Source organism: Spinacia oleracea, chromosome 4 (genome assembly GCF_020520425.1).
Source record: "Spinacia oleracea cultivar Varoflay chromosome 4, BTI_SOV_V1, whole genome shotgun sequence".
NCBI classification, from domain to species: Eukaryota; Viridiplantae; Streptophyta; class Magnoliopsida; order Caryophyllales; family Amaranthaceae; genus Spinacia; species Spinacia oleracea.
In genome coordinates, this window is record NC_079490.1 from 112,822,169 (window position 1) to 112,849,394 (window position 27,226).

Here is a 27,226-nt window from a genome sequence, read left to right on the forward strand (position 1 = left end):
TCGAAAGCATTCTTTTTTTGGGTAATTGTGAAGACATGTTTGTGTTGTATCAGGTAAGTAACTTTGTAAATGAACTAGGGTATACAATTTCTTACAAAGAACTTTCATAAATAATTTAAGGACTAACAGACCAAACGGCGCTTTTAAGTTTTGGCCTTTTTGGAGTGTCCACTTGCACTATTATGGATTTGTAGTTGTTTGGGGTGATATATATATATATATATATATATATATATATATATATATATATATATATATATATATATATATATATATATATACCTTTGGAGGATGGGATGGATGTAGCTTTTGAGGTGCTATGGCTGGTTTTATTGGTTGGTTTATGGAAAGATTTACATCAAAAGAATTCTTTTCTGGGGTAATTGTGAAGACATATTTTGTGTTGTATTGTGTAAATTTCTGTTGGAATATCGCGTGCTACCCATGCCTGCAGGCTACGTTAGCACTGGCGTCAACCCAGGCCAACACATGCAACGGCGCTGCAGCGATGGCAAGGCCCAACACCTTGTCCATGCGCGTGCGGCAATGTGTTGCTACTACTCCTACACCTTGGCCATGTGCGTGGAGGCCCTATGTTGCTGCTGCTCCTACCAACGCTAAGCAAGGCGTGGGCTACGCCCATGGGGCCTGCTAGAACACAACATGGCATAAGGCACAATATGCGTTTTAATTCTTATGACATGTATGTCTAATGGAGCAATTAAGGCTTTTGAGGCGCCTTTTGACTCCAAGAAATATTCCCCGTGAAGGAGATGATTGCACCGAGGGGTGAAAAAGACACAGTGGTTTTTTTTATTTGCTCATGGTCTTGGTCCAATATTCCATGGTCAGCAGATCAAATAATGTTATCCCCGCATGTGCTATATTGTTATATGACCAGGATTAGGGATGGATGGTCGAGAATTCTCTAATGGCCTGTTTGGATACTATTTTTTCATTTCAAATGATGGAATTGCCTCAAATAACATGTTTGGGAACTATTTTTTCAATTTGGGGAAAGCCAAATATATACTCGGTGATGACGATGTGTAGTAAAAGTATATTGGCTTTCCCTAAATTGCATTTTGAAGTAAAAAGTATGTTGTAGTAAAAGCCTCAGTTCAGCCGTTTGAAAACGTGTTGGGCCCTTTATTTGAATAGATGCGTAGGGGGTTTATATTTAAAAGGGTTGTTAAAGGTCGTGGAACGAAGAAATAACGGTTAATCAATTCTAAGCACAGAAAGAAATATAGATCCGCAACCAACCACCACCGCTGACCTCTTCATCTTGCCGAATCTCACCAGGTCTGTTTAATTTGGGATTTTATTGAAAAGATTAATTTTAAGATCTTGTATGTTCTTTATCAATGTCATTTTTCAATTTCTAGTTATGTTTTTTGAATTTTCCTATCATGTGAATATATATGATCATTATATTTTCATGATTTGTTGATTTTTTTACTTGCTGGATTGATTTGGGAGCTGGAATAGTGAGTTGCGCGGTCTAATTTCGCCGTCCATTAGGGTTTTCGCCGTCCAAATATGCAGATTGTATATTTTGACAATGTTTTACTCGCCAATCATGGAGATTGACTGGGCAAAGCTCTGAATTCAAACGCCTGTTTCAATTTGGCCAGGTCGGGGCCCGTCTATTACCCGGCCTTTTAATATTGGCCCAGCACAGCCCTAAAATTTATAAAGTTTTCCAAATACTTGAAGTTTAGAATTTCAATTTCCAGATTTCGAATCATGTATTTCAAATGGAAACCCAAGTTTCCAAACCTAACCTAACTTTATTTTAATGTTATCAGAATATTTGGCGTATTTGCAGGCTTACGCGACGTATGAACTTAAGTGTCGGGAGTACGCTCTACAATATCTTTTGCTCCACCCGATCAATGAAATTAAAGACGGTGTTGAACAATTAGTTCTGGGAGGTGACGTTGCACTATGAGCCATGTGGGGAGGCCGATGCAGATGAGGAAGGGTGCAGTAAACAATACCTTCTATTTTGTAAGTGTATAATGTACTCCCTCCGTCCCTTAATACTCGCACCGGTTTGACCGGTGCAGAGTTTAAGACATTTGAATTGACTTATTATTTTAATGGGTGTTAGTTGATAGTGGGGTATTTTTTAATATAGTTAGTGGAAAATGTGTAAGATGTGGGGAGTGGTGAGTGGGGGTGTGAATTTTTAAATGATTTTTTGTAGGGAATAGGGGTGTAGCCATGTAGGTGGGGTTAGTAAGTAAGTGTGAGAAATAATATAATATTGGTATAAATATCCATTTATAGAAGCGGTGCAAGTATTAAGGGACGGCCCGAAAAGGAAAGCGGTGCGAGTATTAAGGGACGGAGGGAGTAATTGTGTATATTATGGTGTACCAAACACTTGTAGTCCAAACGGCTTCTGAATTCAAATCTCGAAACCGCAGAGCAAATCAATAGAACATAAAATTGTGAACTTTTAAAATAATGAACAAATCTATAAAATGTTTTAAAAACTATTTCTTCCAATAAAATTATTCCTAAAATCTGATCCAAACAGAAAATAAGATAGCAACTTATAATAAAATTGGTAATCTATTGTTACTTCACCCCTGTGTTATTTCTCTTTATTCCAAATTCTTCCATGATTAAGATCTTTTATGATTTTTTCCTCTTTAAGAAATCCTTGTACACTTTGAAAATTTCTTTCGTTTTCCTAAGTAGGAAAACGGTAGGCTTCGTCGTTTTCCTATTCGGGGTCAACTTCTAACATTCGTAATCTATATAATGATTTGAAAACTATTTCTTCCAATAAAATTATTCTTCAAATCAAACAGAAAATTGGTGATCTATTTTTTACTTATAATAAAATTGGTGATATATTTTTACTTCACCCCTGTTTTATTCTCTTTATTGTGAAATCTTCTATGATTTTCTCCTCTCTATCACCTTAATTAATCCAGTACTTTGAAAATTTGTTCCGTTTCCCTATTTGGAATAAGTACGCTTTGTTGTTTTCCAAGTTATACCATATTAAAATGTTTTCGTGTTCAGTTTCTTCTGCTGATGAGAAACAAAGGGATATTAAAGAGTTTTCCTAGCGGAATATACTCTATTATAATATCATTGTTTAATATTGTAATTTGAGTAATAGATAAGTACTGCAATTTCAGTAATAGATTAAGTACTGCAATTTAAGTCTTCCTAAATAATAGAGCAAAAACTGAATTAATTTGAGTAATAGATAAGTACTGCAACTTGAATAATAGAGCAAACATTTAATAGAGAATATCACACAAGTCCAAATGTGAAACGAAACCTATCTTACAATCAAAGTACTAAGACAAAACATTATGTAATTATTCTTAAGTATTACAAAATATACCATTTAAATCCTAAATACCAAACCTTCATTTTTCATATGCCAGCTTTGAGAACTCAATTCACGAAGAACTCCATTCACGTACTGTACTTTTTGATCGATCGCCAAATCAGTTTTGCATCAACCGAGTCCGCCCGGACAGTATGATGTTTGGACATCTCAAAGTAATAACCGTGGAAGTTAACTTGGCAATCAAACGACGCTTTCGGGGACCGGAACACTGTCTTTGTTAGCTCATATTCATCCCACAATTGAATCTTCTCTGCATCGCGAGCAAAATATATTTTCCCTCTGAGGAAACACATCCAGTGCTTGTAATACAGGTGCTCTTAACAACACATCTTGCATCCACTGCAGATCAGCTGCATTTTCCCCCGTAACACCGGATACCTTTAACCTCTTCAGCTTGCTTAATACACATTGTGGTATTGGTGGAGTATCATAAGTCAACTCAACTTCTAAATTCCTCAAATTAGAGAACATTGACCATGTCTCATCGTTACCATCCTCAAAGTCCACTCTACAAAACATACCAAGATATTAGCCTAGTTTGAGCGTCTCCGCACACGAAATTCCTTCGAGTAAATCCGTTATCTGTGTGGTTAACTGATTTTGAGTTTCTACCTAGACCTTTCTTAACATAATTTCTGCATATTTTAGTAAAGGTGGACGGCTAACAAAGTTGTAATAAGAAATTCTACCGATTATATGTATTGTTTCCAACATCGGAGCATCTATATTGAACCTACTAGACTTGGATGGGCCAATTGTAGTAACTGTGAAGCAACTCAATTTAGGAGCAAACACATCTAATGTAATATCCTTACTCAATTTGATATATCTGAATGTAAAACCTTCAACACTGTAGAAGACTTAATCAGGTCGCTAAGCATGGACAGTTCGAATGTTACCAAACAAAGAGAGAGAACGCGCAGTCCAGGGAGATTAAACTTACCATTTTTCAGGATGCTGGAAGTGCAAATTTCCGACCATTGTGAGATTTTTCAAGGTGTCTAATTGAAAAAAACAACACTTGGGAGAACATAGAATGTTTCATCCACGCTTGCTCCCAGGGCTTCAATGTTCAACTTTGCCAACTTTCGAGTGCAAAGTTCAGGAACCCATTTACATAAAAACGACTTGACAAAGTCGATGTCTTCAGAGTGTCGAAGAATAGGGTATGGGATTTCTATAGAGAAGCTTTCAATTTCAAGGTAGGTACATTTTTTGAGGATGTGATCGACTTGTTGTAAGAATGACGCGATATCACAGCCCGATCCCCTACAATAGAAGTTTAAGTGTCGATGTTGGGTCTAAAGTTGTTCCCAACGTCGGGCTAAGATGGAGGTTGCAGCGGCAAATTGGATGGGGATGAGCCTTAAAATCTCAACCAGGGGGGAATCCGGAAGAGAAGACAATCTGTCACTCCCAATGCTTGGATTCTCCATTTTTGAGAGTTTAGATATTTTGGACATGATTTTCGAATTGTAGGTAAGGTGGTGAGATGGACATGATGAGCGAGTAAATAAATATTCATGACTCTATAAACAAAATACTAGTAGTATGTAAAGATAAAAATTTGTATCATTCGGTTAATTTGAAGTAGTATAGAACGTATTTCAACCGTATAAAAGGTTGTAATATTACATACTAGTAGATTTCTCGATTGTCTACAAGTTGAGGCTTTCATTTTGGCTAATTCATTATATATAGGCTAATTCATTATACACAAGCTTTTAATAACCGATCAAGATCATATCGCATTTTAAACATTAAAAGCGAATGTGTATGTTGTACGATGGAAAAAACTCAACGATCAAAACGAAACAAAGGAAAACCCTGTACCCAAAGTGACCTCAACCATAAAAACTCATTGCATATATAAAGTAGCTACATTAGTACAAAATATTAAGATACAAACATTCACGTCTTAAAAAATTCACTTGCTAATTGGTTGAGACGAGACTTTCAAAATGATGATGACCCCCAATCGGAACCCTGTCAAAAACAATACCTTCGGCATATTCAAGATATTCTACAATGGAGTGGTCAACCACCTTTAGCTCCTCATGGGCAGGGTTGTACCAAACATTTGCCGGTTGATGAAAAAGAAAGAATATGTTCGAATATCGAAGGGATCCATTTCACCCAACAATCGGAATCGCCAGGTTGATGTTGCTTCATAATCCAAACATCATCAAACAGATTACGCTCATCACGCATAGAAAATAATCTCAATACAACTAGAAACTAGAATATTGAGTACCCAGGATTGTAATTTCTTTGAACTTATCAATGTGTTGTGTTTGAGGTTGAGGGATTGGAACGCCTTCTTTATAGGCAAGTTGTGTTTGAAGGATTCGAACTTACCACAAGTTTATAGAAAGATCGCTTAAGCACATGCATAAAAGGTTGAAAATTTCTTTAATCACCAGCTCACTCTAATTGTTTTCATCTATTTTCCATTGTTTTTAATTAGTTTACACACATTTTTTTAAACATTGTTCCATAATTTCAACCTTTTATTAATTATTAGCGAATGGTTGAATTCCGTTTTCTTTGATACAAGAAAACAACCTTTACTTATATAATCACATGTACTTTTACTTTGTTATTTTAAATTTAATTTTTTATTTCCCATAATGTAATAAAAAACAGCGGTCTACTGATAAATTGGTCCGTTTTCAATATGGAAAAATGTCCTTACTTAATCACAAAGGACATGAAATTGGAAGTTATTAATATGATCTCTCTATATATACCCCTCACTACCCTCTCATTTGTGTGTAAATACCATTAGTAGGATTTGTAATTGAATTTATCGTGTGCACGTAACTACCTTGATAGGCCAACCCCCCCCCCCCCCCCCCCCCCCAAAGAAAAAAAGATTGATATAAATATATTTAAATGCCGATAAACGTTGCCAAATTTGTCTTGTCTCAACGGTTGAGTATTCAATGTTTGACACAATTAATCCAGGATTGAATCCCTACAATGACACATTATTCACATTTTTTTTTCTTGCCTTTTTTTCAGTTGACATAAACCGCCACTCGCCAACTAATGTTTACGGAGTATACGGAACTTAGTTTATGTGAGGTACCATAAAAATGACATGTCGGGTTTTGATAGGTTCGGACAAAAACGTGGGCCCGTCTGATTGATTGTATGTGAAGAATTGAAGTTAAAAACCTAACCAAGAAATAATTCATTGTTCGATAGAAAAATAGGAAATTGTACTTCATTTGTTGAAGTTTGATAATTACCATAAAAGAACGACTTTGATGATCAACCAACAACTTTATAAAATTGCAAATTCACACTGTATGTAGTATGAAGTAGTAAGACCAAATAATTCAATTTAGTGAATGTTTATTTATCGTACTTGTCTTAACAAAATATCAACGACATACAACAACACACTACATACAAGTGACAGTTATCTAATGTTTCAACCCAGCACTTTCACTAATGGTTGGTGGTACTACGTAGCCAATATGAATTATGACTTGACTGTTGGGATAATCCCTGAGGTAGGTTCGGATCTGAAGGGGACTGCCCAACACTTAGATCGTTGTCATACCCGTGGTGGTGCATCGGTCCAGAATGGGAACCTTCATCATTTGAAAAGCCGCCATTATTACTCCTGCTACGGTTTGGAAGTCGAAGTGAAGGAGACTGCAGGAATCTGATACTGGTGTCAAAGCGATGGTGCATGCTCGGTCCGGCAATGGAACAGCCAGTAGCCATTACCTGTGAACAGTTGGCCGCGAACTCAAATTGGTGCCTCTCCTAGGTTGCATGCTTGCTCCGGGAATGGTACAACCATTACCAATACCATTTTTTCTAAAGGAGATGGCCGGATACTCAAATTGGTCTCAACCCTAGATTGCATGATTCCTCCACAGCTTGTGCAACCATTAACACCATTAGCAGCAGACCTGCGTTCGCAGATTGGCCCAAAAGTAGATAACAAAATGTCCTGCACAACACAGTGTTAGTTATATTTAGTTTTGATAACAACAATAATCATTATACATAGAATTTCAAAGTAAAATAGTATACTTGTATGTATGATCTTCGTTATTACCTGGTTCCTAGCAATTTCCTCATCGGTTTTATACTTCTTAGTCGAGATTCTCTCTGTCGGATGTCTATTTCTATTTTTAGCCCCCCCCCCCCTCCCATTACCACGTCTGTCAGGCGAGTCTTTCGTAGCACCTTCTATGGGTTCTACTTCCCTCTCAAGGTGTAGTTGGTTGTGCTCCTTAGGACGTTATCGACGCCGACCATAAACCCTGCGTGCAGAGGCATCCCGAACCCCTTGTCCATCAGTGCCAGTGTTTTCTACTCCAACTTCTGCCTCCAATGCGCTGCGTATTTTTTCAGTAGCTTCCTTGTACAACAAAAATGTTGCATCATTTTGCATGGCTAAGCTAGCCAAGTATGTGTGTCTCTTGGACAACTCTCTATTCTTCTTCACACGAGCTGATTCTTCCGGGTCATAGTATGAAACCCGAATATCCTCATAGCCACGAACTATATCTTTCCGCCATTTATCCAATATGTATTATCAGGAATTACCTGTATGACCTCGGTATCAATCACGCGGATTATATGCCTGCACAATATCCCAGCAAACTCAAACAGTTTACAAGAACATGAAAACTCTCCCTTCTCCTTATCAATGGTAAGAAAGTACGATTTTTTTGTTTCCATTTCATGCAGGTCACAACATTCTCGTCGGCTCTGTAGAATAAAAGAGAACCAAGCGCCCCCGTCTTTGTTGCATTTTTGTGCTTTAAAGCAACTGATTGTTTCCTTACTTCTGCAAATTTTGCATTTGTGTACTTCTTGTGGAATACATACTCAACTAGTACGGTCTTGTCCACAAGGAGGGGTCTCTGAACAGATTGAGAGTCCATGATCTTCTCTTCTTCCACTTTCACCTTCATAGCAGCCTCATACTGTAATAAAAATCGAGACAATCTGGTTTCAATGTTTAGATAGCCCTTAAAAAAGCGATTCATTCTTTCACTTCTCTGGGTCGAGGACATTCCGGCCCAAAATGTGCTTCGCCAGTGCCCTGGAGCCCACTGGTGAATTTCATACATCTCCTTCATCCAAGGATTGTCTTGCAGCCCATATGTTTCAATAATTAGACGTCATGCTTCATCAAATTCATCTGCGTCCAGAAAATCATGGACTGTTTCATGTATTGCCACACCTATTTCACTTCATTTGGTTAGGTTGCCTAAATTCTTTACTGCATTTTGTAGTATGCGCCACAGGCACAATGTATGGTGCGCATCCTGAAATACTAAATGCACCGCCCTCCCAATAGCTCGGCACTGGTCTGTTAGAATTCCATCTGGGGGTTTACCCATACAAAGAAGCCATTGTTTAAATACCCATACAAATGTATCTGAATCCTCGTGTGATAGGAGTGTTGATGCAAACACGATTGATTTCCCATGATGGTTTACACCTACAAATGGTGCAAATGGCATCTTGTACTTATTTTCAGCAACGAATACACGTTGTGAAATCTTATTAAAAGTCAAAAACAAAGATGCACGACTTCTAGCAGGTTTACAAATGCTAACCTGTTGGTGAGGAATGTTGTGTCAAAGGTTATTATATCACCAAAATCTTTCCATGTTGCTCTGCTCCTTGCATCAGACCAAAACGCGTTCATCAAAGTTCCTGTTTCATCCTTTTGGATGCAACTGTAGAAGTTTTTATCAGCATCATGCTGCTTCCTGAAGTATTCTTCAAGAGCAACGGCATCCCCTTGAATCCTAGACATACGACGCTCCAAGTTCACTACATTCCTCACATCTCGTTGGTTGTAGGGTACATTTTCATGGCCTCCATTCTCAACCACGAGTTGATTAAAGTTCTTGCTTATTGGAATCGCAGACCTATCATTGATAACTATTCTATTATACGTTGGACAGTCAATGTTCCTATAATTAACCATAAAATGGCTACTATTCGGATGGAGTGTATGGTTGTGTTCCAATATACACCCCAGTTATCTCCATACGACCCTCAATCATCCTTCCTTCAACAAACACCTTGCAGTTAGACACCTGAGAATTCATAGTCTGTTTACGACCCCCCATCTTACAACGCAATCTTAATCGCTTGAGCATATGGTTTTGCGTCTTTGATTTCCCTACACCGTTACGTGTAACTCCAAGTGCCTTGAATTCATCTATCAACAAGCTAGACTGAACGAAAAAGGTGAATCCAAGTTTATATGCATACTTGTGACATAATGTTGCTAATTCTTCGCCTGAAACTAAGCACATCCCTTTACATGGAATCGGGGCACCCTGTTCATCAGCATTGACCTCCACAACATCATCATCATCAATGTCCTCGTTAAGATCAATGATCATTCTACACATACATTCATAAATAATAATATATTATGCAAAGTTAAATAACTTGATAATAATAAAGTAAAACAATATAACCTAATTTCATACTACGCGCAATAGCCTATCACACATAGTAACTCCATGAACCTAGTGAATAGTGCCTATTTAGCCTCCGGCGATGGTGCCGAGCGAGGGACAGCTAATCAAAAAATATGCCCACTCCAACTAATTATTCAATTTAGTTTTGAAAGCATGTTCAAGTGGACGGGAAGCACACAAATGAAATCCAGATCAACATTTTACCTTTTGGATTGCTATGAAAACGATCGATCACCGGAAAGTTAACCCTTAACAGTTCGAGTTAATTAAAGCATATCAGCTTCCGAATCGACGGGTTAATTGGTGGAGGTTGCTTGTCTTCCTCGTGCTTAGCTTTCAAATCAAAAGATCATTGTTCATCTTCTTCCTCGACCTATTTCTGGATTGGTTGACAAGTAATGGAGAAAAAGAACTCTCTTTTCTATGGAGTAATATTCATCCCCGGTTCCCAAATTTTCAGGGCGCCAAGAAATTTCCATGCCAACCGGCGGGAATTTTCCCTCCCATTTCTGATTTTGGCTCCAACTCGTGAAAAATCTCTCCCGCTCAACTTTCCCCCTCTTTTTATTTTACCTTGCTGAGGTGTCACCACATGAGAGGTGGTGTATGTGGGGCGCACATAAACGAAGTTTATGTGTATCATCTTCCGTGTTCCTAGGGCCTCGCTGTTCTGGTAGACCAATCTCACTTGAGTATAGTATTTAATTTTTTATCCCTCATTGTAGTGTATTTCAAGGACAGAATATAATACTAGAACAAAGAAAACCTTGCAAGGGAATGGTGGATCCAAAGGGGAAGTTATTTAGTAACTTTATTTTCTAACCATCTTCAGCAGGCAAGACAAGTACTGCGTATATTCAGAACATGCACTGATTATTATTACGACGGAGGATAAACACTAGCTTGCTGAGATTGTTCAATCACAGAATTCTGTTTTTCAGCAACACTTACTACAAACTGGGATTCTGGTATGTCATTTTGGGTTACATCATATTCACAATATTGTTCTGATGAACTCTTTTCTACACTAATTTCTTCATGACTGATGAGTTCAGAACCTGTTTCCATTGCTTCAACATCACCTTCATCGTCTTCCTGAAACGTCCCTAAAACAACTACTTGAGGAGTCACAATTTCAGTTAAGTTATTTGCATTGGTTTTTTCCATGCCTTCATCAGTCTTTACATATTTAACCGCCTCTGAATTCACCAATTCAGTAGTCACATTTGCACAATCGTTACTTGCAGCCTCCTCTTCTTCTTCCTTCACCGCTTCAACATTCGTTGTTGCATTTGCACATAAATTACTAGTGACCCCAGCTTCCTCATTTTCCTTTATCACCTCCAAACTCAACTTAGCTGTCACATTTTCACTTGGCATGCCTTCTGTAGCAGCTTCTTCTTCTTCTTCTTCTTCTTCTTCTTCTTCTTCTTCTTCTTCTTCTTCCATCAGAGTGTCAAAATTCATCATTTCTCTCAAATTAATACCATATTTAATGCTTACAACAGCTTCTAGATTCATCGACTTAATCGTTAGATTTTCTCTAACTCCAGAGATTTGTTCATTCACCATTTCAGCGGCCACATTTTCACTCATGTTATTTGCAGTAGTAGTACCTACTTTAATGGCATCAGCAGATACATCTTCCTTTTCTGCCTCTGAATTCTCCAACTTACACAACACATTTTGACTCATTTTACATGCATCACTGCTGCTCTCACCTTCCCTGCCTTTACAACACACATTATTCCTCAGCTCTTCCAAAACATCAAACGAAACTTGTACATCTGTTTCCTTTCTTTCGTAGACAAGATCACCTAAACACTCCCCTGTGAGTTCGCTCGAAAGAGTGTTCTCTTGATTTATACATTCTAGTAATTCTGGAAGTTCATCCCGAGGCTCATCTGCTTTTACCATTTCAGTTCTACTGTTAGGCTTGTTGACAAAATATTGGTCTTCGGCAACTTGTAAACAATTACTTTGATCGTCTATGAAATGTTTTATCTCTGACCCCAAGGCAGAAAACTGGGTTATCATCTGGCTATCACCTTCACTCATTCCTAGTAAACCAAATTCCAAGGTTTTCTTCTCCCCAGCCTCATTCGTTTCCATTTCACACCCAACTGGTACTTGGAAAATCTCATCTTTTCTAAAGCCTGTTGTTACATTTGTCACCCAATCCTCCTGCTCCAAGGAACCCAAATCATTGAAAATATCAGGCTCTATTTCAGCCACAGGTGCACTCTTCAGAGATTCATCCGTCTTCATATCAGAAGAGCTCATCAGCTTAACTTGTACTTCATTTGCATCTCTAATAAAAGACTCCTCTCCAGTATTTCCATGCATGGCACCTGTTTCAGGATTCGCTTCCAAGCACATACCTATCTTACATGACTCATCATCATTGCCCTTAGCTGAGAAATCTTCAACTCCTGAATTGAGTACAGTTTTCATCATTATCAGTACATTGTTGTAATTTGAAAATCAAGTTAAGATAAATGACTAACTATCATAATCACCATTTTGCAAGTCTCTAGCTTGATTCACATAAAGTGTCTTTTTCAACATCACGGTTCCTGGAAACACCATCAAGTTGATTTTGCTCAAGCTTCTTTTCTCTTCCTCATCCACGTGTATAAAGCCAAAACCAACTGTCCAGGTTTCTACTAAATCAGAAATTGCAGTAATCACAAGCTTCTCAACTTTGAGGGATATGAGCATCTACAACCATATAAGGTGAAAAGAAATAATCAGTTTCCACATAAGCATGAGAGGACACAGAAATAAAACTTTATTAGTACTTATCCTGATGAAAGTAGTATTATGCTAATTACTACTGGCTCCTGCAGGGCGTCGCTGCTAGAAAAAGATACCAGGGAAAGATAGCCAGATACAAAGAAAAATACCTCCTCGATAGAATTTAGCAAACGCCGACACATTCCCTGCCGACGATATTTGCTGCAAGTTGCAATGAGAGGCATCTCCGCAACAGCTGCTCCATGCACTCTACAAGTAATGTTGAGATAGTAAATCCCGTTGTTGAGTACAGCATAAAGCACAAACCACCCCTTAAATAATGTATATATATATATATATATATATATATATATATATATAGGTTATGCAAGTATGAAAAACTCTCTTAGCTATTATATACATGGATGGTACTAGTATACAAAGAAACTAACAGTTTCATCTCAACAATTATGTCCAAGTGGCCTAGCCACAATTTTAGGCCTAGACTGAGATAAATCAATCTGTCTAATTTACTGAGGCCCAAGCATCAGAACAGCATTCAAAGTCTATAACCATACAATACACAAGATCACTTAAGTTCCACAATCCAGTCAGTAAGCTAGATCATTTGTATTAAGCAGCATTGACCAATCAAAATAACTAATAAGAAATCATTAGGTCAATACAGAAATCCAAACATATCAGTAACATAAATTCTAAAAGTACTCTTGAATGCAATGACATAAAAAAAACAGTATATACCATCAATGAATATAACAATAGCAAATACACGTAGCAAGTAAATTAGAACATTCAAAGAAATCAGTAGATAAGAAAGGTGAAAATATGGGCCAATGGGATATGTAAATACCATTTATAAATACCTGATAGATGCAACTGATATAAGTACATCATCCTTCTCTAAGACAGCAGTATAAAATCCGTGATAATCTAGTCTTGGAAACTCCGACCTGACATCAGAAACATCAAAACCAATCAAACAGGTGAAAGAAGGGTGCTTCAAAGCATCTATCCACTGAAAATTTTAATGGAGAAAGCATGATGGTCCAATAAGTAACTTTAGGAACTACAGTCTACAGAAAACAATCTATCCTCTGAAATTTCAGGAGTAATCATATTGGCCCTGTTTGGTTAGGAGCTGTTAGCTGTTAGCTGTTAGCGGTTAGCTGTTTACATTAGCTGATTTGACTAGCTGGTTGCATTAGCTGTTTGTGTAAAAGTATTTGGTAAATTAGCTGATAGTTGCTAGCTGTTTAATATGTAAAATGACCATTAAGGACATTGACATACTTTGTGTCTTATTAATATTAGACAAATATTTTATTGTGTTAATTTTTTCTCTCTAATATTTTTCTAATAAACATCGACTAAATAAAATAAATTTAAAAAAAAAAATATTATTCTTTATTTAAATTTTTTAATAATATTATATATTTTTCAAATAGATAAATATTACTAATGAAATTTTAAGCATGATTGCAATATACTTCAATTGCTTCAAAGTACTAATATAAAATTTATTACAACAAAAAACGAATCTAGTAAATATGGTGAAATGAAAAAGAAAATGTGAGTAATGTTTTTAGGAGAAAAATAGGTAAGGTACCAAGATTGATAGTGGTTGTAATAATAGGCAATATTAGGACAAAAGAGTCATTTTCATCCACTTTCTCAAACCTCTAATTGGAAAAAGCTCATATATTGAGCTTTTTCAAAATTAGCTTTTTCAACCCAAAACTCTCTTCCAATCCTCTCCTAACCAAACACTCCCAATTAGCTTTTTCTAAAGGTCAAACCTCTAATTCACCCCAAAAAGCTCTTTTTCCCTCAAACCTCTCCTAACCAAACACCCCCAATAGAAGTTGTGAGAAGCTTAATGAGATGTTTGGTCTTCATTCTTTGTTTTTAGTACACTAGTTGTTGGACCGTGCGCGTGCGCTAACGCGCACGATCCCCAAGGTATACAAATTCATTTTGCAGAAATGTTACGTAAAAGACTTGCATTTACAAATTTACGTTAAATGCTAGAAAAAATGCTAAAGTTCGATTTGCATGTTATTAATAATATGAAATCATTTCATACGTTTACAATATTTGTGTCACTAATATTGTAGCATTCCACAAGCAACATTGATAGGAGAGACAAGAAGAGGACGGAGGAAAGCTAGGTTAGAAAGAATGACGGGAGAAATTCGGTGGAATGGGTTATTGGGTTCCCATCAAAAGGAAGAAAGAAAAGAAAGGCAAAAGAGAAAGAAAAAAAAGGAGACACAAGGTAGCAAGATGACCAAGGGTATAATTGTCCCCACGCTATTGATAAGAATAAGACAAAAAAAAAGGCACAAAATGGGGGCAGAATAGTAAGTGCACTTTTGGGTGAATAGTATATAAGTTTAAGACTTTATAAGTGTTAGGATTAGTCTGACAAAATTTCACACTAATTATGTGTGATACTCCGTATTAGATTGTCATCAAGGACGAAGTATGTGGGTGTATAGTCATGTACTTTGTAGATAAATGAAGTTGGGCCAGAAATTTACTATTCATTTTTCATAAATGCATGGGAAAAAATACTGCTACAAAATCCAAATATAGGTACTAGTTAGCACTTACCCCCAATTGTACACCACTTGTGGTATCATATCTATGCCTGTTCTCGGATCGATCATGGAGAGGAAGCACTCCTCCATAATAGTAGCGGCAGCAGCTAACTTAGAGTTGCATTCAGCTTTTAGAGCAAAACGTTGAGCAGAAGAAACTTTTTGGTCATCGTGGATGCATCTCAGAAGGGTCCAGGAACAGTCATCAGCAATTTGGTTGAGCAGACCAATACGAGATTGCAGACCACTAAAGACCTGCATAACCATTTGCACAAGGGCTTCGAAGGTCAAACAAAATTGAGGAAGATACATGAACGTCTTAAATGTCTAAATTAATAAATTACTATCACCACATTCTTCATATTTTGTTCTACAAATAACACTCAACGCACAGCATTAACATTTCTGATTGGGAATAATTGTACACGACAGGATTACCTCTTCACAACCTGAGCCACAGAACCAGGGAGCACCACCAACCTTGCCCATACCCTTGTCTGTCAAGCACACTTCATGATCTGTTAACAGATTTGATATTCATAAATACATCCTTCACAAAGGAAAAAGGGTAATTTCATAACAAGGACATAACCAAAGCTCAGACAATGTCAATATAGAGTAACTCAGAAAGACTTTGGAAAGTAATTCATTCTATTGACAAGTCACTATCACCAAATTTGATGCATGTATACTTTCTGAAAAAGCAAGGCTCCATTTTTCGTTTTAAGATAATAAGTACAAATAAGGCCTACATAAGTTCGACTCAACTACAATAAGCTCTAATAAGTAGAGATAGGCTCAGACAAGGGCCAACAAGTTCAGATGATAGTTTTAGATAAAGAGCCAACAACTCTGGATAACAGGATAAATTCAATTCAGGAAATAGTATTTCAGGTGAAAAGTACAAAGCTTAAATTTATAAACATTGTTGAACAGTAAAAGAAGTATACACTTTTTGTCACATTGCGAACACTTCAGTGCAGCATAAGAACTCGAGGTTCCGGTGTCATTGACTAGAGCTCCACAGACCTCACAGGTGCATCTTGGGCAATACCAACTTCCTTCAGGAAGCTCCTGTGTCAACCAAATAAAAGTCAGAATTAATTCATAATGAAAACCCCAAAAGGAAGGTAAAACAAATTTATTTTCCCTCTTTCTTTCTTACTCCGTACTTGTTTTACTTTGACTTTATGCACTATTCAGATGCTACAGACTTTGACAATCAAGATAAACACAAGCAAAGGAGCACACATGACACATGCCCCCCAGACATAACTCACATAAGCACCGATACAATCAGTGCCATGAGTTTTGCATTGGTTATCACTGTAGCCAGAAGCAATTTTTATTAGATAATAAAACCAGTTTGCATATTCGAAAGCACGCCAAATGTCAGTTAGACATAGGCTCCACTGACTCAGTAACTAACACCATAACGTAAATAGATCAGAGATAGAAACCACGTATTCCAAGATTTAGACCACAAACACGACAGGGTAATTTTTGAAGACGGAGATTGATACCAATCGCTCCTTTACCCAAAGTAACAAAGGTGCAAAGATTAAAAATAAAGGTAGGAAGTACAAGATGGATATACATAATAGCATTTGACAAGTGCATAGATCTAAATCTCTTAGATGGAGACTGAGATCTCCTATAATATGTGCTTGTCGCAGTATCTACCTTCATTCTAATTCAAAGATCATACCTCATGTTACTCTTTGCTTAAAAGCTTAATGGCAACCATTTATGAGAATTGAGAAATATGACTTACAAACTACAAAGTCATCCTAAAAGTAGATTGCAAGGAAATTCTTGTGCCACATAAGCTTTTCACCATAAACTCTTGCTTACTTCTGTAGGATCTATGATGGCTTAGTATAAGGTTGATGTGAGTATTCAAGTTAAATAATACTGCATGGCCTTTAGTCCCTTGGGGTAGGATTGGGATAACTACATATGAATATATGATGTGAAGCCCGAACAACCTCTTGAACTGTGCTCAAGACACTGTTATCAATCGAGTGGATGAATGCAAAAATGGAAGCTAGGGTCCTTCTAACAATGATCCACCCCTAAAATTAGACTGCCCCAGTTTCATGAGGTACTGATCAGCATAATAAGAACTGAAGACAGACACTCTGTCAGCTAGTGAAGTCTCAAAAGACAGGTAGCACTTGATATAATTCAAGCAGAATCCCTTCCAAGACCTTTATTTTTGGAAGGTAAATACCTTACAGCTAATAACCAGTCCAAAAAGTTTTAATGCAAATTTGAGTGGCATAATTGAGGAATGCATGCAACATTCCCATCTAAAATAGAGCTTGAAAGTATTAGAACAACCCACATCAGCAACAACTAAAAAATAAAAAAGTTTAGAATTACAATCTTCCCAACGTACACTAAATTCATAGCCTTAAGTCTGTTCATATATGGCTATTCTGCAACGGGTGGAATCATCTAAAGGAGATAAATCAATAAAATAAAATGCCAACATGCTTAAGAATAATTAGAATGGTAGAAAGACACATAAGCATATAAGCCACAAAAATACCTCTGCTGACAAGCACGACTGATGAAATGTAGAAGGACAGTTATCACAACACAGCAATTCCCCACCATCTCCGCAAAGTCCACAAGAATCATCATTTTTGTCAAACTCATCAACTGACACATGTCGTGTGCTACTTTTCCTGGCCTTGTATTCAGCCGACCAAGCTTGAAGCTGACATAGAGTATACGGTCTACCAGAGCCCACAAACAGATTCAAACAAGGACGATTCTGATTAAAACCTGCATGGATCTTATACTTAGAGATAGAAAACACCTCACTGCAACAATTACACAGAATCCCATCCTTTGTAATGACACCTTCTTTAACTACGGCATCATCTTTCGGATCACGGTATTGGACTGCTTCTTTTATAAATATAGCCCCAGCACTAATTAACCACGCCAAAACTGTCCTTTCACCAACCAATGTCCACCTATCTGTGATATGTTTCCCGCCCTTACCAAAGCTCCTCAGAAGCAACCTGCAACTACCTTTCTGAGTCTTACACTTCTGCAGAGCTTTTAATTTAAACTTACCAGGCTTTGGACCAAAATCATTACTACTGGATTTAAAGCTTCGTTTCTTTATTATTGCCGAAATTAATAAGTCGTCATCCTTAAGCCGACAACCCATCGATCGCTTCTTGCCGCTGTGATGCTTTTTAGGCCTCGTGCTTTTCTTGCAAGAATGAGATTCAAAACATTTGTTATATACATGGGGTTTATTAGTATCGTGGCAAGCTTTTAACTTTTCTGAACAACAAATACTACGATTTCTGTCTTGGTAAGATTTTCCAAGTATAGATCTTTTTAATCCATTATTATGATGCTCAAAGAAGCTGGTCGGAAACTTATTTGAGCTTGCATCATTGACAACACAGTCCATTGACCAGCCCTGGACATCAACTAACTTCAATTGGCTGTTCTTATCAATGTCCGGACAAATATTATCAGCTTCTGCCTGGCACAGATTGGAGAGTTCAACTCCAGAAAACCCTTCATATTTACAGTCCAGTTTCTTCACCCCTGCATCAATGACAGATCTTTGGATTGCTTCAGCTCCTTCCTCTAACAAACAAACTGCCGAAGTTTTGGAGCTTTCCTTAATAACATTCAATTTCTGTTTATTGAAGCTTGGAGAGCTCATACCACTAGCTTGATGAGGTGAAGACTCGTAAATTGCATTGGTCTCAACACTGCCAACAGGAACATCATATAAATAAGCAGGATGCTGTAAACCTGTGCTGTCAGACTCACATGCTGATATGCGACAAGAATTCATATTTTCATCTGTACAAGTTCCCACACAGTGATTTCCAGAGTTAGCAATTGTCTTTACAAGACGCATGCTATTTCCTTCCGAAACATAAACTGATCTGGTTTTATGAGTATCCACTGTATCAGAGGTCATGGAAGGACTGCAGACAATTCTCTTAACATGCCCGTCTAAAGGCCTCTTCTTATCACCTTTCCTAGATTTTAATCTCAACTCTATCCCAGCTTTGCAACTAAAGTCAACTACATTTCTTTGCTTTGCTTTGACTACCTTTCCAGCTCTGAGTGCATGAATCTGTCTGTTCACAAGAACCACATTCACAAAGGGATCCAGTAGTCTCCATTGACAACTCAGTGAATACTTAGGATCCCAATCGTTCACTGTATTGTCAATATATCTTAGTGTCTCGTACATATCAGAACAGAACTGATGAACATTAGTCCACTCTTTATCATCTACATTCATTTTGTTGTTTCCGTGAGAGAAAAAAATCTGACCAAGCAAGTCCCAAACTTTTGAAAATTCACGAAAAAGCTTTCCATCAGGTGATCGGTACATATATCGGTTCCTTCCATCATTTCTTATTCGCCTCTCAGGAGACCATCCAGCTCTTTCAAGTAAGAGGTACACTCGGGAACGAAGAATAGCATGAGCCTCCTTCATGCTGTCACCAGTAAATATTTCATCATCTTCACATTCAGGATAAACTGCTTTTGTAGTTCTTCCGTTAGGGCGTTCAGGTGACTCAGACACACTGATTTCAACAGCCGAGAAGCTGGGAACTAAAATTTTGGTAGCAGAACTTTCCTGGGAAACAGGTGAGGCTATAGATTTACTACAGCTAAGTTGCTTCACTTCACTTTCATCTGAGCCTGACAAGCTACCATTAAGAGCACTGCTCTCTTCTAAGTTGCCTTCTTGGTCAGATTCAGGATATTTCTTTAACAGATAACAACTAGATGTCAGACCTTCACTGCACGATTCAACCACATGACCCATAAGAATTTGGCAGGTAACAGGCAGTACAGGACGATACACTTCAGAAATAACTTGCTTCAGCGGCACAGATGAGGCCACAGCCTTATCAAGGTAAGGTTTAAAATTACATAGCTCGGTCACTGAATATCTCATCCGCTTTGCATGCAAATCATGATCAATCCTTTCATCCATAATAGACCCTTCTGTCGAGCTTATTGCTTGAAAGTCCCTCTGAAGTTCAGCAGAAGCAGCCTCCTTCCGACACAGATCTTTTGAGGAAGCGTCGTTTGTTACGGCTGAGTTTTCACTGTGAGAACTAGGTGAAATCTCAATCATCTTATCATGCTCATTAAGAGATCTAGTAACTCCAGCAATATCACACTTCATACTACAACCAACTGCAGCATTTCCATAAAACACCTCTTGAGAAATGCGGAGCTCGTCATGTGATCCCTCAAAGCCATCATCTCCTAGATCAAAGATATCCTGAGGGAACATCATTTGGGATTCTAGCCTCCTAGGCTACTTTCATTTCACTTGAATGCCCCTTCCTTCCAGCTTGCAAAAAGCTCATGTTCCCAACATTCGTTAAGCATACCCTGCACCAAAATATAAAAGGTGATAGAATATGTCAAGTTCACCCCAATTGTTGACATCTTAAATAGCTATATATTTATTTTGGCATCTTCATGTCTTAAAAAGCTAAACCGATACTTCTTCTGTTCTCTTTTTAGTCTCAACATGGGGGGAAGAAGGTGCACATATGACATATTAAGAAGTCCATGTGATGAGGAGAGAGATAGAGCGAAACAAATAAAGGTCGTATATATGATAAGGAGAGAGATAGAGAGAACGGAATGCCAACAAAAGCAATGTTGTATTACTTTTGAAACTTCCCAAAGAGGAAGTGTTGCAACTAAAGGAGAGCGGAGGAAGTATTATTGAGTTAAACTATGATGTACATACATTAAGAAAACAGAGGTAGGACCAAAAACAATAACCTCAAACAAGTATTTTGAATGCAAAACATCGTAGATATCATTTGAGACCCTGTCCTTTCACCAAGTTGTACAATACTCCATTTTTATTTAGTTGCTACAAAGTGAATTTCAAACAAACCAAGGAAAAAGAGAGAGAAATGAGAAAGGGTATGTTAACCCGTGTGATGCTTGATGAAAACAATAAAGTACAAAGAGAGAGAAAGCCAAAAGACCCACTTGCTCGCAAATGAAGGATATATTTGTAATAGCACATGTAGAAACTTTCTATTTTAAACCTAGTTGTAACTGGCAAGTAATATGATATTTGCTTAAAAGAAAAGCGCTGCAACTAAATAAAAACGGAGGAAGTAAATGACATGATAAAAATAAAAGAGCTCAATTGACACAAACAGAACTCCATATTTCAAAATGAACTACAATAAGAGTCATTTTATGCAATGTTTCCTTCACTTAACAAAACAAAAAAAAGGCAAGAGGAAAAGGAAACATGGAAACACCTTTTCAAACCAATGAGAAACACTCTTTCTAGGGGAACAACTTTATTTGAATTCCTTAAAACTGAAGTTGAGTGTTGTTGGAGAAGTTATTTTCTCCATCTAGAATGAGTAGTCACGTATACCATTTTCGGATATCCAAAAAATTCATTTTAACAAAGTTATAGTAGATCATAATTGCATTTCCCATAATGCACCCACTAAATTTGATTAATGCAAAGAGGAAAGGGATAATACATGTGTGTGACAGTATGAGTGATATATGGAAGTCAAGTTGATCCTTATTTTTTAGAAGATGGGACAATGGGTAAGATGACACCTAACAATGGACTGAGGTAGTTCCCGTGGACCCCAGAAACATTTTATCTTTTGTTGTTAAACTTACGAGCTCAAGACTCCATGAAACAATTATTATTCTAGTCTCCAAACAACCAAATTGATTTACAAACCATCTGGGTGGCACTAATGTAAATTGAACAAGTTCAAAGCGCATGCTAGTGGCGGCTGGGCGCTGCTATAGAACCACCAGCTCCTAAATGTTGGTCATCATACTCCCTCCAACCCTATTTGTTTGCTCCATTTTCCTTTTTGGTTTGTCCAATTGAGTTTCCTCCATACTATAAAGAGATATGGGGAACCGCCACTTTACTCTCACATTCGCTAAATTTGGCGCCATCAACTTTTTCTTTCCCCAGTGAGGCAACCAAAAGCGGACGGAGGTAGTATAAGATATTATTGATTATCATTGGTATAGGAGTGAGTTAAAAATATAATACCAGGAGATATTACAAACACCTATGCCAATAGCTAGCACGGTAGCAGACATGCCTGCTAAGAAAATTAACTACGTATAAAGTATACTCTTTAATTCCAAACATGAAATACGGCATCTTTTATAATAGTTTCAACTGTCTTAGTTCAATGAATAAAGTTAACACACTACTGTCAGTCCACAACTGGACAACTGGAAATCTGGTTGATAGATTTAGTAAAACGCATCACATAGAGCTTGGCTTTTGAGCTTGTTATTACTTATTAGAAGATATCGTTAATATAAGAGAATATTAAGAAGGGGTTAGGGAAACCAAATTGTTTAGAGGGATAGGGTTTTGAAGAACTTGCGTCGGAGTGACTTTGCTTAAATAAATATAGATTGACAGATGCTCCCAAGTACTACGAATTTTCAACAAAGCTTCGGAATTTAATGGAAACTACTGTCTAAGATAATCCTTATGGAGAATTTGTGAGGTATTCTGCAGCAAACTGTATACATAGTGTGTGCAAGTAAAAATTCAATAACTTTCGTCGAAAAATGCCTTTTCAGTTCCACATTATGGTTTATGATATAAGTTACCAAAAGGGGCACTGAAACTTATGTGCAAGCTGTTTTATTTATAAATAAAAAATGTTTAGACTTAAAGAAAGTTTTAAGACCGTCAGAGATTGACAACGAGGTGAGTCAACTTGGAAGCTACTAGACTCACCTCAGTTAAAACTTTGTCTCACGTGAGCTTGGCTCCTTACCAAGTCAAGCTCAGGGAATATATCTCAAGAGCCAACTCAAGTTTTATCAACTCTAACTCAAATTCTATGAACTTTGTAAGAGTAAATGAGTAATAAAGGATAGCATAAAATTAGCCAAGACTATTCGTAAGCTTTAAGCTCTACCCATGCTAGAGTAGAGTTGTCAGCCGAAACTAAAGCTTCCAAGCTCAACTCAGATTGTTGTGGGCTGAGTCAAGCTAACCAAGCTCCGCTCAGCTCACCCCAGTTCAGCTTGTTATCATCCCTAAGTCCCTAACTATAATATAGAAAGACGAGCGTTGATCTCTAAGAATAAACACTCCATCCCACAGGTCCCCAGCGAAAGAAACAACGAGAGACCCTATTCCAGAAACATTTTGTCATTTCATTCCAATAACAAAAACTACAAACAGACAGAAAAGCTGCCGGCTTAAAACATAGATCGCCATTGTCAGATAATCTATGATATGCCACGAATCGAATAAGCAGCTTCCAGTATCCCCATTATCATGGTACATGAGATAGCTAGAGAGGTGTACTAGTCAAAGGAACTTCACTTAGTTTCTCAAGCAGCATTCTAACAGGAGTTTTAATGTGAATTCAAATTTGTTGATTTGAAGAAAAGCTTTCAACCTTGTCACGTTAAGGGCTCAAACATATGTACATTACTTCAAATTCATCTCTCTTCCTTCACTTCATATAACTAAATATAAAACTTCGCAACAAATCGCTTCGAATTTGAAGAGTGCATGTAATGTTCCTTCTGCTTGACCAAAAACACAAGCATCAAAGTACCAATTTAGCCATAGAACTGCTAATGTATCCTTTCTATGCATGCAAATATCACTAAAATGAATTCCCATTTCATTAAATATATGGAATACTAATTAAGACACAAAACCCAGAACATATTTCCAAAATCTAATATCAACCCATCAAACAAAAACAATAAATCCCATACCAACCGTTAATATTTGCAGAAATTGCTCAAAACTTGAAATAATCTAGCCAAAACTTCGAGAAACTATATAATGAAAGATCTGAAATTAAGCTAAGAACAACACTTAAACATAATAGTAAAAAAACAGATCTACTGACCTTTTTAAGAGCAATCCCAAAATAACATGCAAATTGAGCTCGAAATGGTATAAATTAGGGATTCACAAATTGGGTATTTGCTTTTTGGCTTCGAAATTGCCGAAAGTCCCAGAAATTTCAGTGCCCTTTTGGTGCAATTTCACAAACCAACAACATCACAGAGCTAAAGGGTGTGATTCTGTGAATAAATTATATAAATTCAAGAAGAAAAAGGGTGAAAATTTCTCGATTTTAGTGTCCGAATTCTGCTCAAAGCTCAACAAATGGCAATGGGTTTCTCTCTCGGGCGCATCTCTTTCTCTCTCTAACCTGCAAAAGCCATAGGTGAGGTGAGGTGAGGTGAGGGGGTGCATGTATTATTACTCGTCTATCTTCAGCGTTCAGACCACTTATTTTCTATGTAGTATCATGATTTTGTATTAACAACTTTTTTTTTTGGAGTTACTATTCCAATAATTTGTTAAAATTAGTGTAATTTACTTTACATGGAAAGTGTAATTTTATTGTATCTTAGTTGTACTTTTATACTCCCTCCGTCCCGGAATACTTGACCTGTTTTTCTTATCGGGCCGTCCCTTAATACTTGACCTGTTTCTAAAAATGGAAATATTCTAACAATATTATATTATTTCTCACTCCACCCCTATTAACCCACCTACCCCCTACTCCATACAAAAAATAATTAAAAATTCAACCCCTACTCTCCCCCAACCCCACCCCTTCACACATTTCCCACTAACTATATTAAAATAATACCCCACTATCAACTACTACCTATTAAATTAAATAAGTCAATTCAAGTCCCTTAAACTCTGTGCCGGTCAAACCGGGTCGAGTATTCCGGGACGGAGAGAGTATTATGTTATTTGTACATACTTGTGCTAACTAATTGTTAGATCACGCACTAGAAGGGTCTCCCAAGGGAGGTAAAACCGATTAGTGAAAGTAAATTTGTAAAAGTTGTATAGTAAAGGACAGGGAAAACGAAATATGAAAATCAGAAATATACAAATTTTAAACACAAACACTTAGGTAATAGATACTTACATTAGACGTGTTTGGCAACCAGGATTCTTTAACTTTTACAAAAGGAATAAAGGCAAAGAGTATTGGCCAATAACATGAAGCATTATTTTGCAAAATTCCTCGGTACATACTACATTAAACTTGAAAAGTTAGGGTGATGCAACATTATCTGCTAGTATCAAACTACTCTGTAAATTATACATATTTAACTGATATTGATGCTTAGCCACATAGAGCTGGACATCATCCCCAAACTGTATTCATTCACCATTATATTTTTCTGTCTTCCAGAACAACTTGCTTGAGAGTCCACTATATCAGTGGCGGACCTTGAACGGTTTTACGAGGGGGGCCGGTAGAAAAAATTAAGCAATATACTATGTAATTATACAATTATATACAAATTTTAGGGGGGACCGTAACTAAAAATATACTACAAAATTTTCCGGCCGGGGGGGCCAGGCCCACCCCAGCCACACCCAAGATCCGCCCCTGCACTATATAACATTGTTCCTCTAGAAAGAGTTGTTGATCCTATTTCAATCAGCAAATGCTTGGTGCGAAACAACTCTTGGATCAACTTGAATGCCCCTTGATCATTCTACAATTTAAATACTACTTAGTTTAGGGAAAACTCAAATATAAAACCACCCGATATACTACCTTATAAAGATATTTACGGTTACTATTTACACAAATATTAAGACAAAAATGGAAAAGTTGGTTGAATATAATAAAATGAGATAAAGTAAGAGAAATGTGTCAAAATGTGGATGGGTATAAGAAAAAAATGAATAAAGTAAGAGAAAGTGAGTGGAAAATGGTGAATATTATGGGGGTAAGAAGGATAAGATAGTAAATTTACATGTCCAAAAGTAGAATACACCAAAGTGCAAAAACGTTGGACCAAAATTGAAAGATCATTTTGAAAAGGATGTAGTATAACACTGTATTTAAGGAAAAGACAAAAAAAAAAGCAAATAAATTATCTGTACTAATGTATTAAAAAGCGTTTCTAATAAAGTATACGCGCCACATGCAACTCCTTTATTCACTAGAACATGTCATGTCATCTCCTTATCAAGGCAAATTTGCTAAAAAAGACATTTTATAACTCAATTTTTGCGAGAAATGACCTTATATCATACTTTTTGTGAAATCACACCTTAAGGTAATTTTTTTGCGAAAGACAGCCTAAGGGAAGTTTTCGGCATTGACTGGGCTTTTTCAGCCATTGACTTGCACGTGATCAACACGTGCGGCTTAAGTTGGCTAAAGACACTGATTTTCCCGAGTCTTGAATTTTCAAACTTGATTTTTTTTTCGATTTTTTTTCAACTTTAGGTTTTAAAGCTTAAAACTTTGGAGGAAAATTGGGTGTGGTTAACAAAATAAAGTCACATGTGCTTCTCACGTGTAAGTCAATGACCGGAAAAGCTCAGTCAATGCCGGAAACTTCCTTGTGGTTGTCTTTCGCAAAAAAAAATTACATTAAGGTGTGATTTCACACAAAAAAAATTATATAAGGCTATTTCTCGTAAAAAAATTTACATTAAGGTGTGATTTCAGGAAAAAAAAATTATATAAGGTTATTTCTCGCAAAATTTGGGTTATAAAAGGTCTTTTTTAGCAAACTTGCCTTATCAAAGGATATGTACAACAAAAATCTTATAATAGGATTCGAACATGGGACATGTCACATGTGAAGTGGATGTTTAATTATCATCTTAGCCAACCATGAGATGTTCTCTTTTTTGCACATAAATATATGTAACTTAAAACATCAATTCGTATAGTCTATACCAACGACATTTTATGTATTACACACCACAATATGTTATTCAAATTAGTAACGCGAGGCATCACCCGAGCTAAACACTAGTTAAGTGTAATAAGAGGAAAGGGTAAAATAACTACTATGAAGTGTAACAAAAGGGAAGGGGAAAAACGTAAATTCACTATTATTAAGGAAAAGATCAAAAAAAAAGCAAAGAAGGAATTTGGGGAATTTCAGTGATACCACTGTTACATGAATAATAACCAAAGTTCGAAACTTTATAA

The 27,226-nt window shown here is 37.0% G+C and overlaps 1 protein-coding gene across 1 annotated transcript; it reads right to left on the reverse strand.

Moving 5' to 3' along the window:
• Positions 1-10,712: 10,712 nt before the first annotated feature.
• On the reverse strand, positions 10,713-24,516 carry LOC110788530 (uncharacterized). Its single transcript, XM_021993169.2, has 9 exons — positions 24,140-24,516; positions 17,770-20,621; positions 16,166-16,289; positions 15,654-15,733; positions 15,229-15,470; positions 13,479-13,565; positions 12,765-12,864; positions 12,378-12,579; positions 10,713-12,290 (listed from the first exon to the last, which is right to left on the reverse strand). Exons 2-9 carry the CDS (start codon positions 20,521-20,523, stop codon positions 10,738-10,740), a joined length of 5,142 nt encoding a protein of 1,713 aa, XP_021848861.2. The 5' UTR covers positions 20,524-20,621; positions 24,140-24,516; the 3' UTR covers positions 10,713-10,737.
• Positions 24,517-27,226: the final 2,710 nt, after the last annotated feature.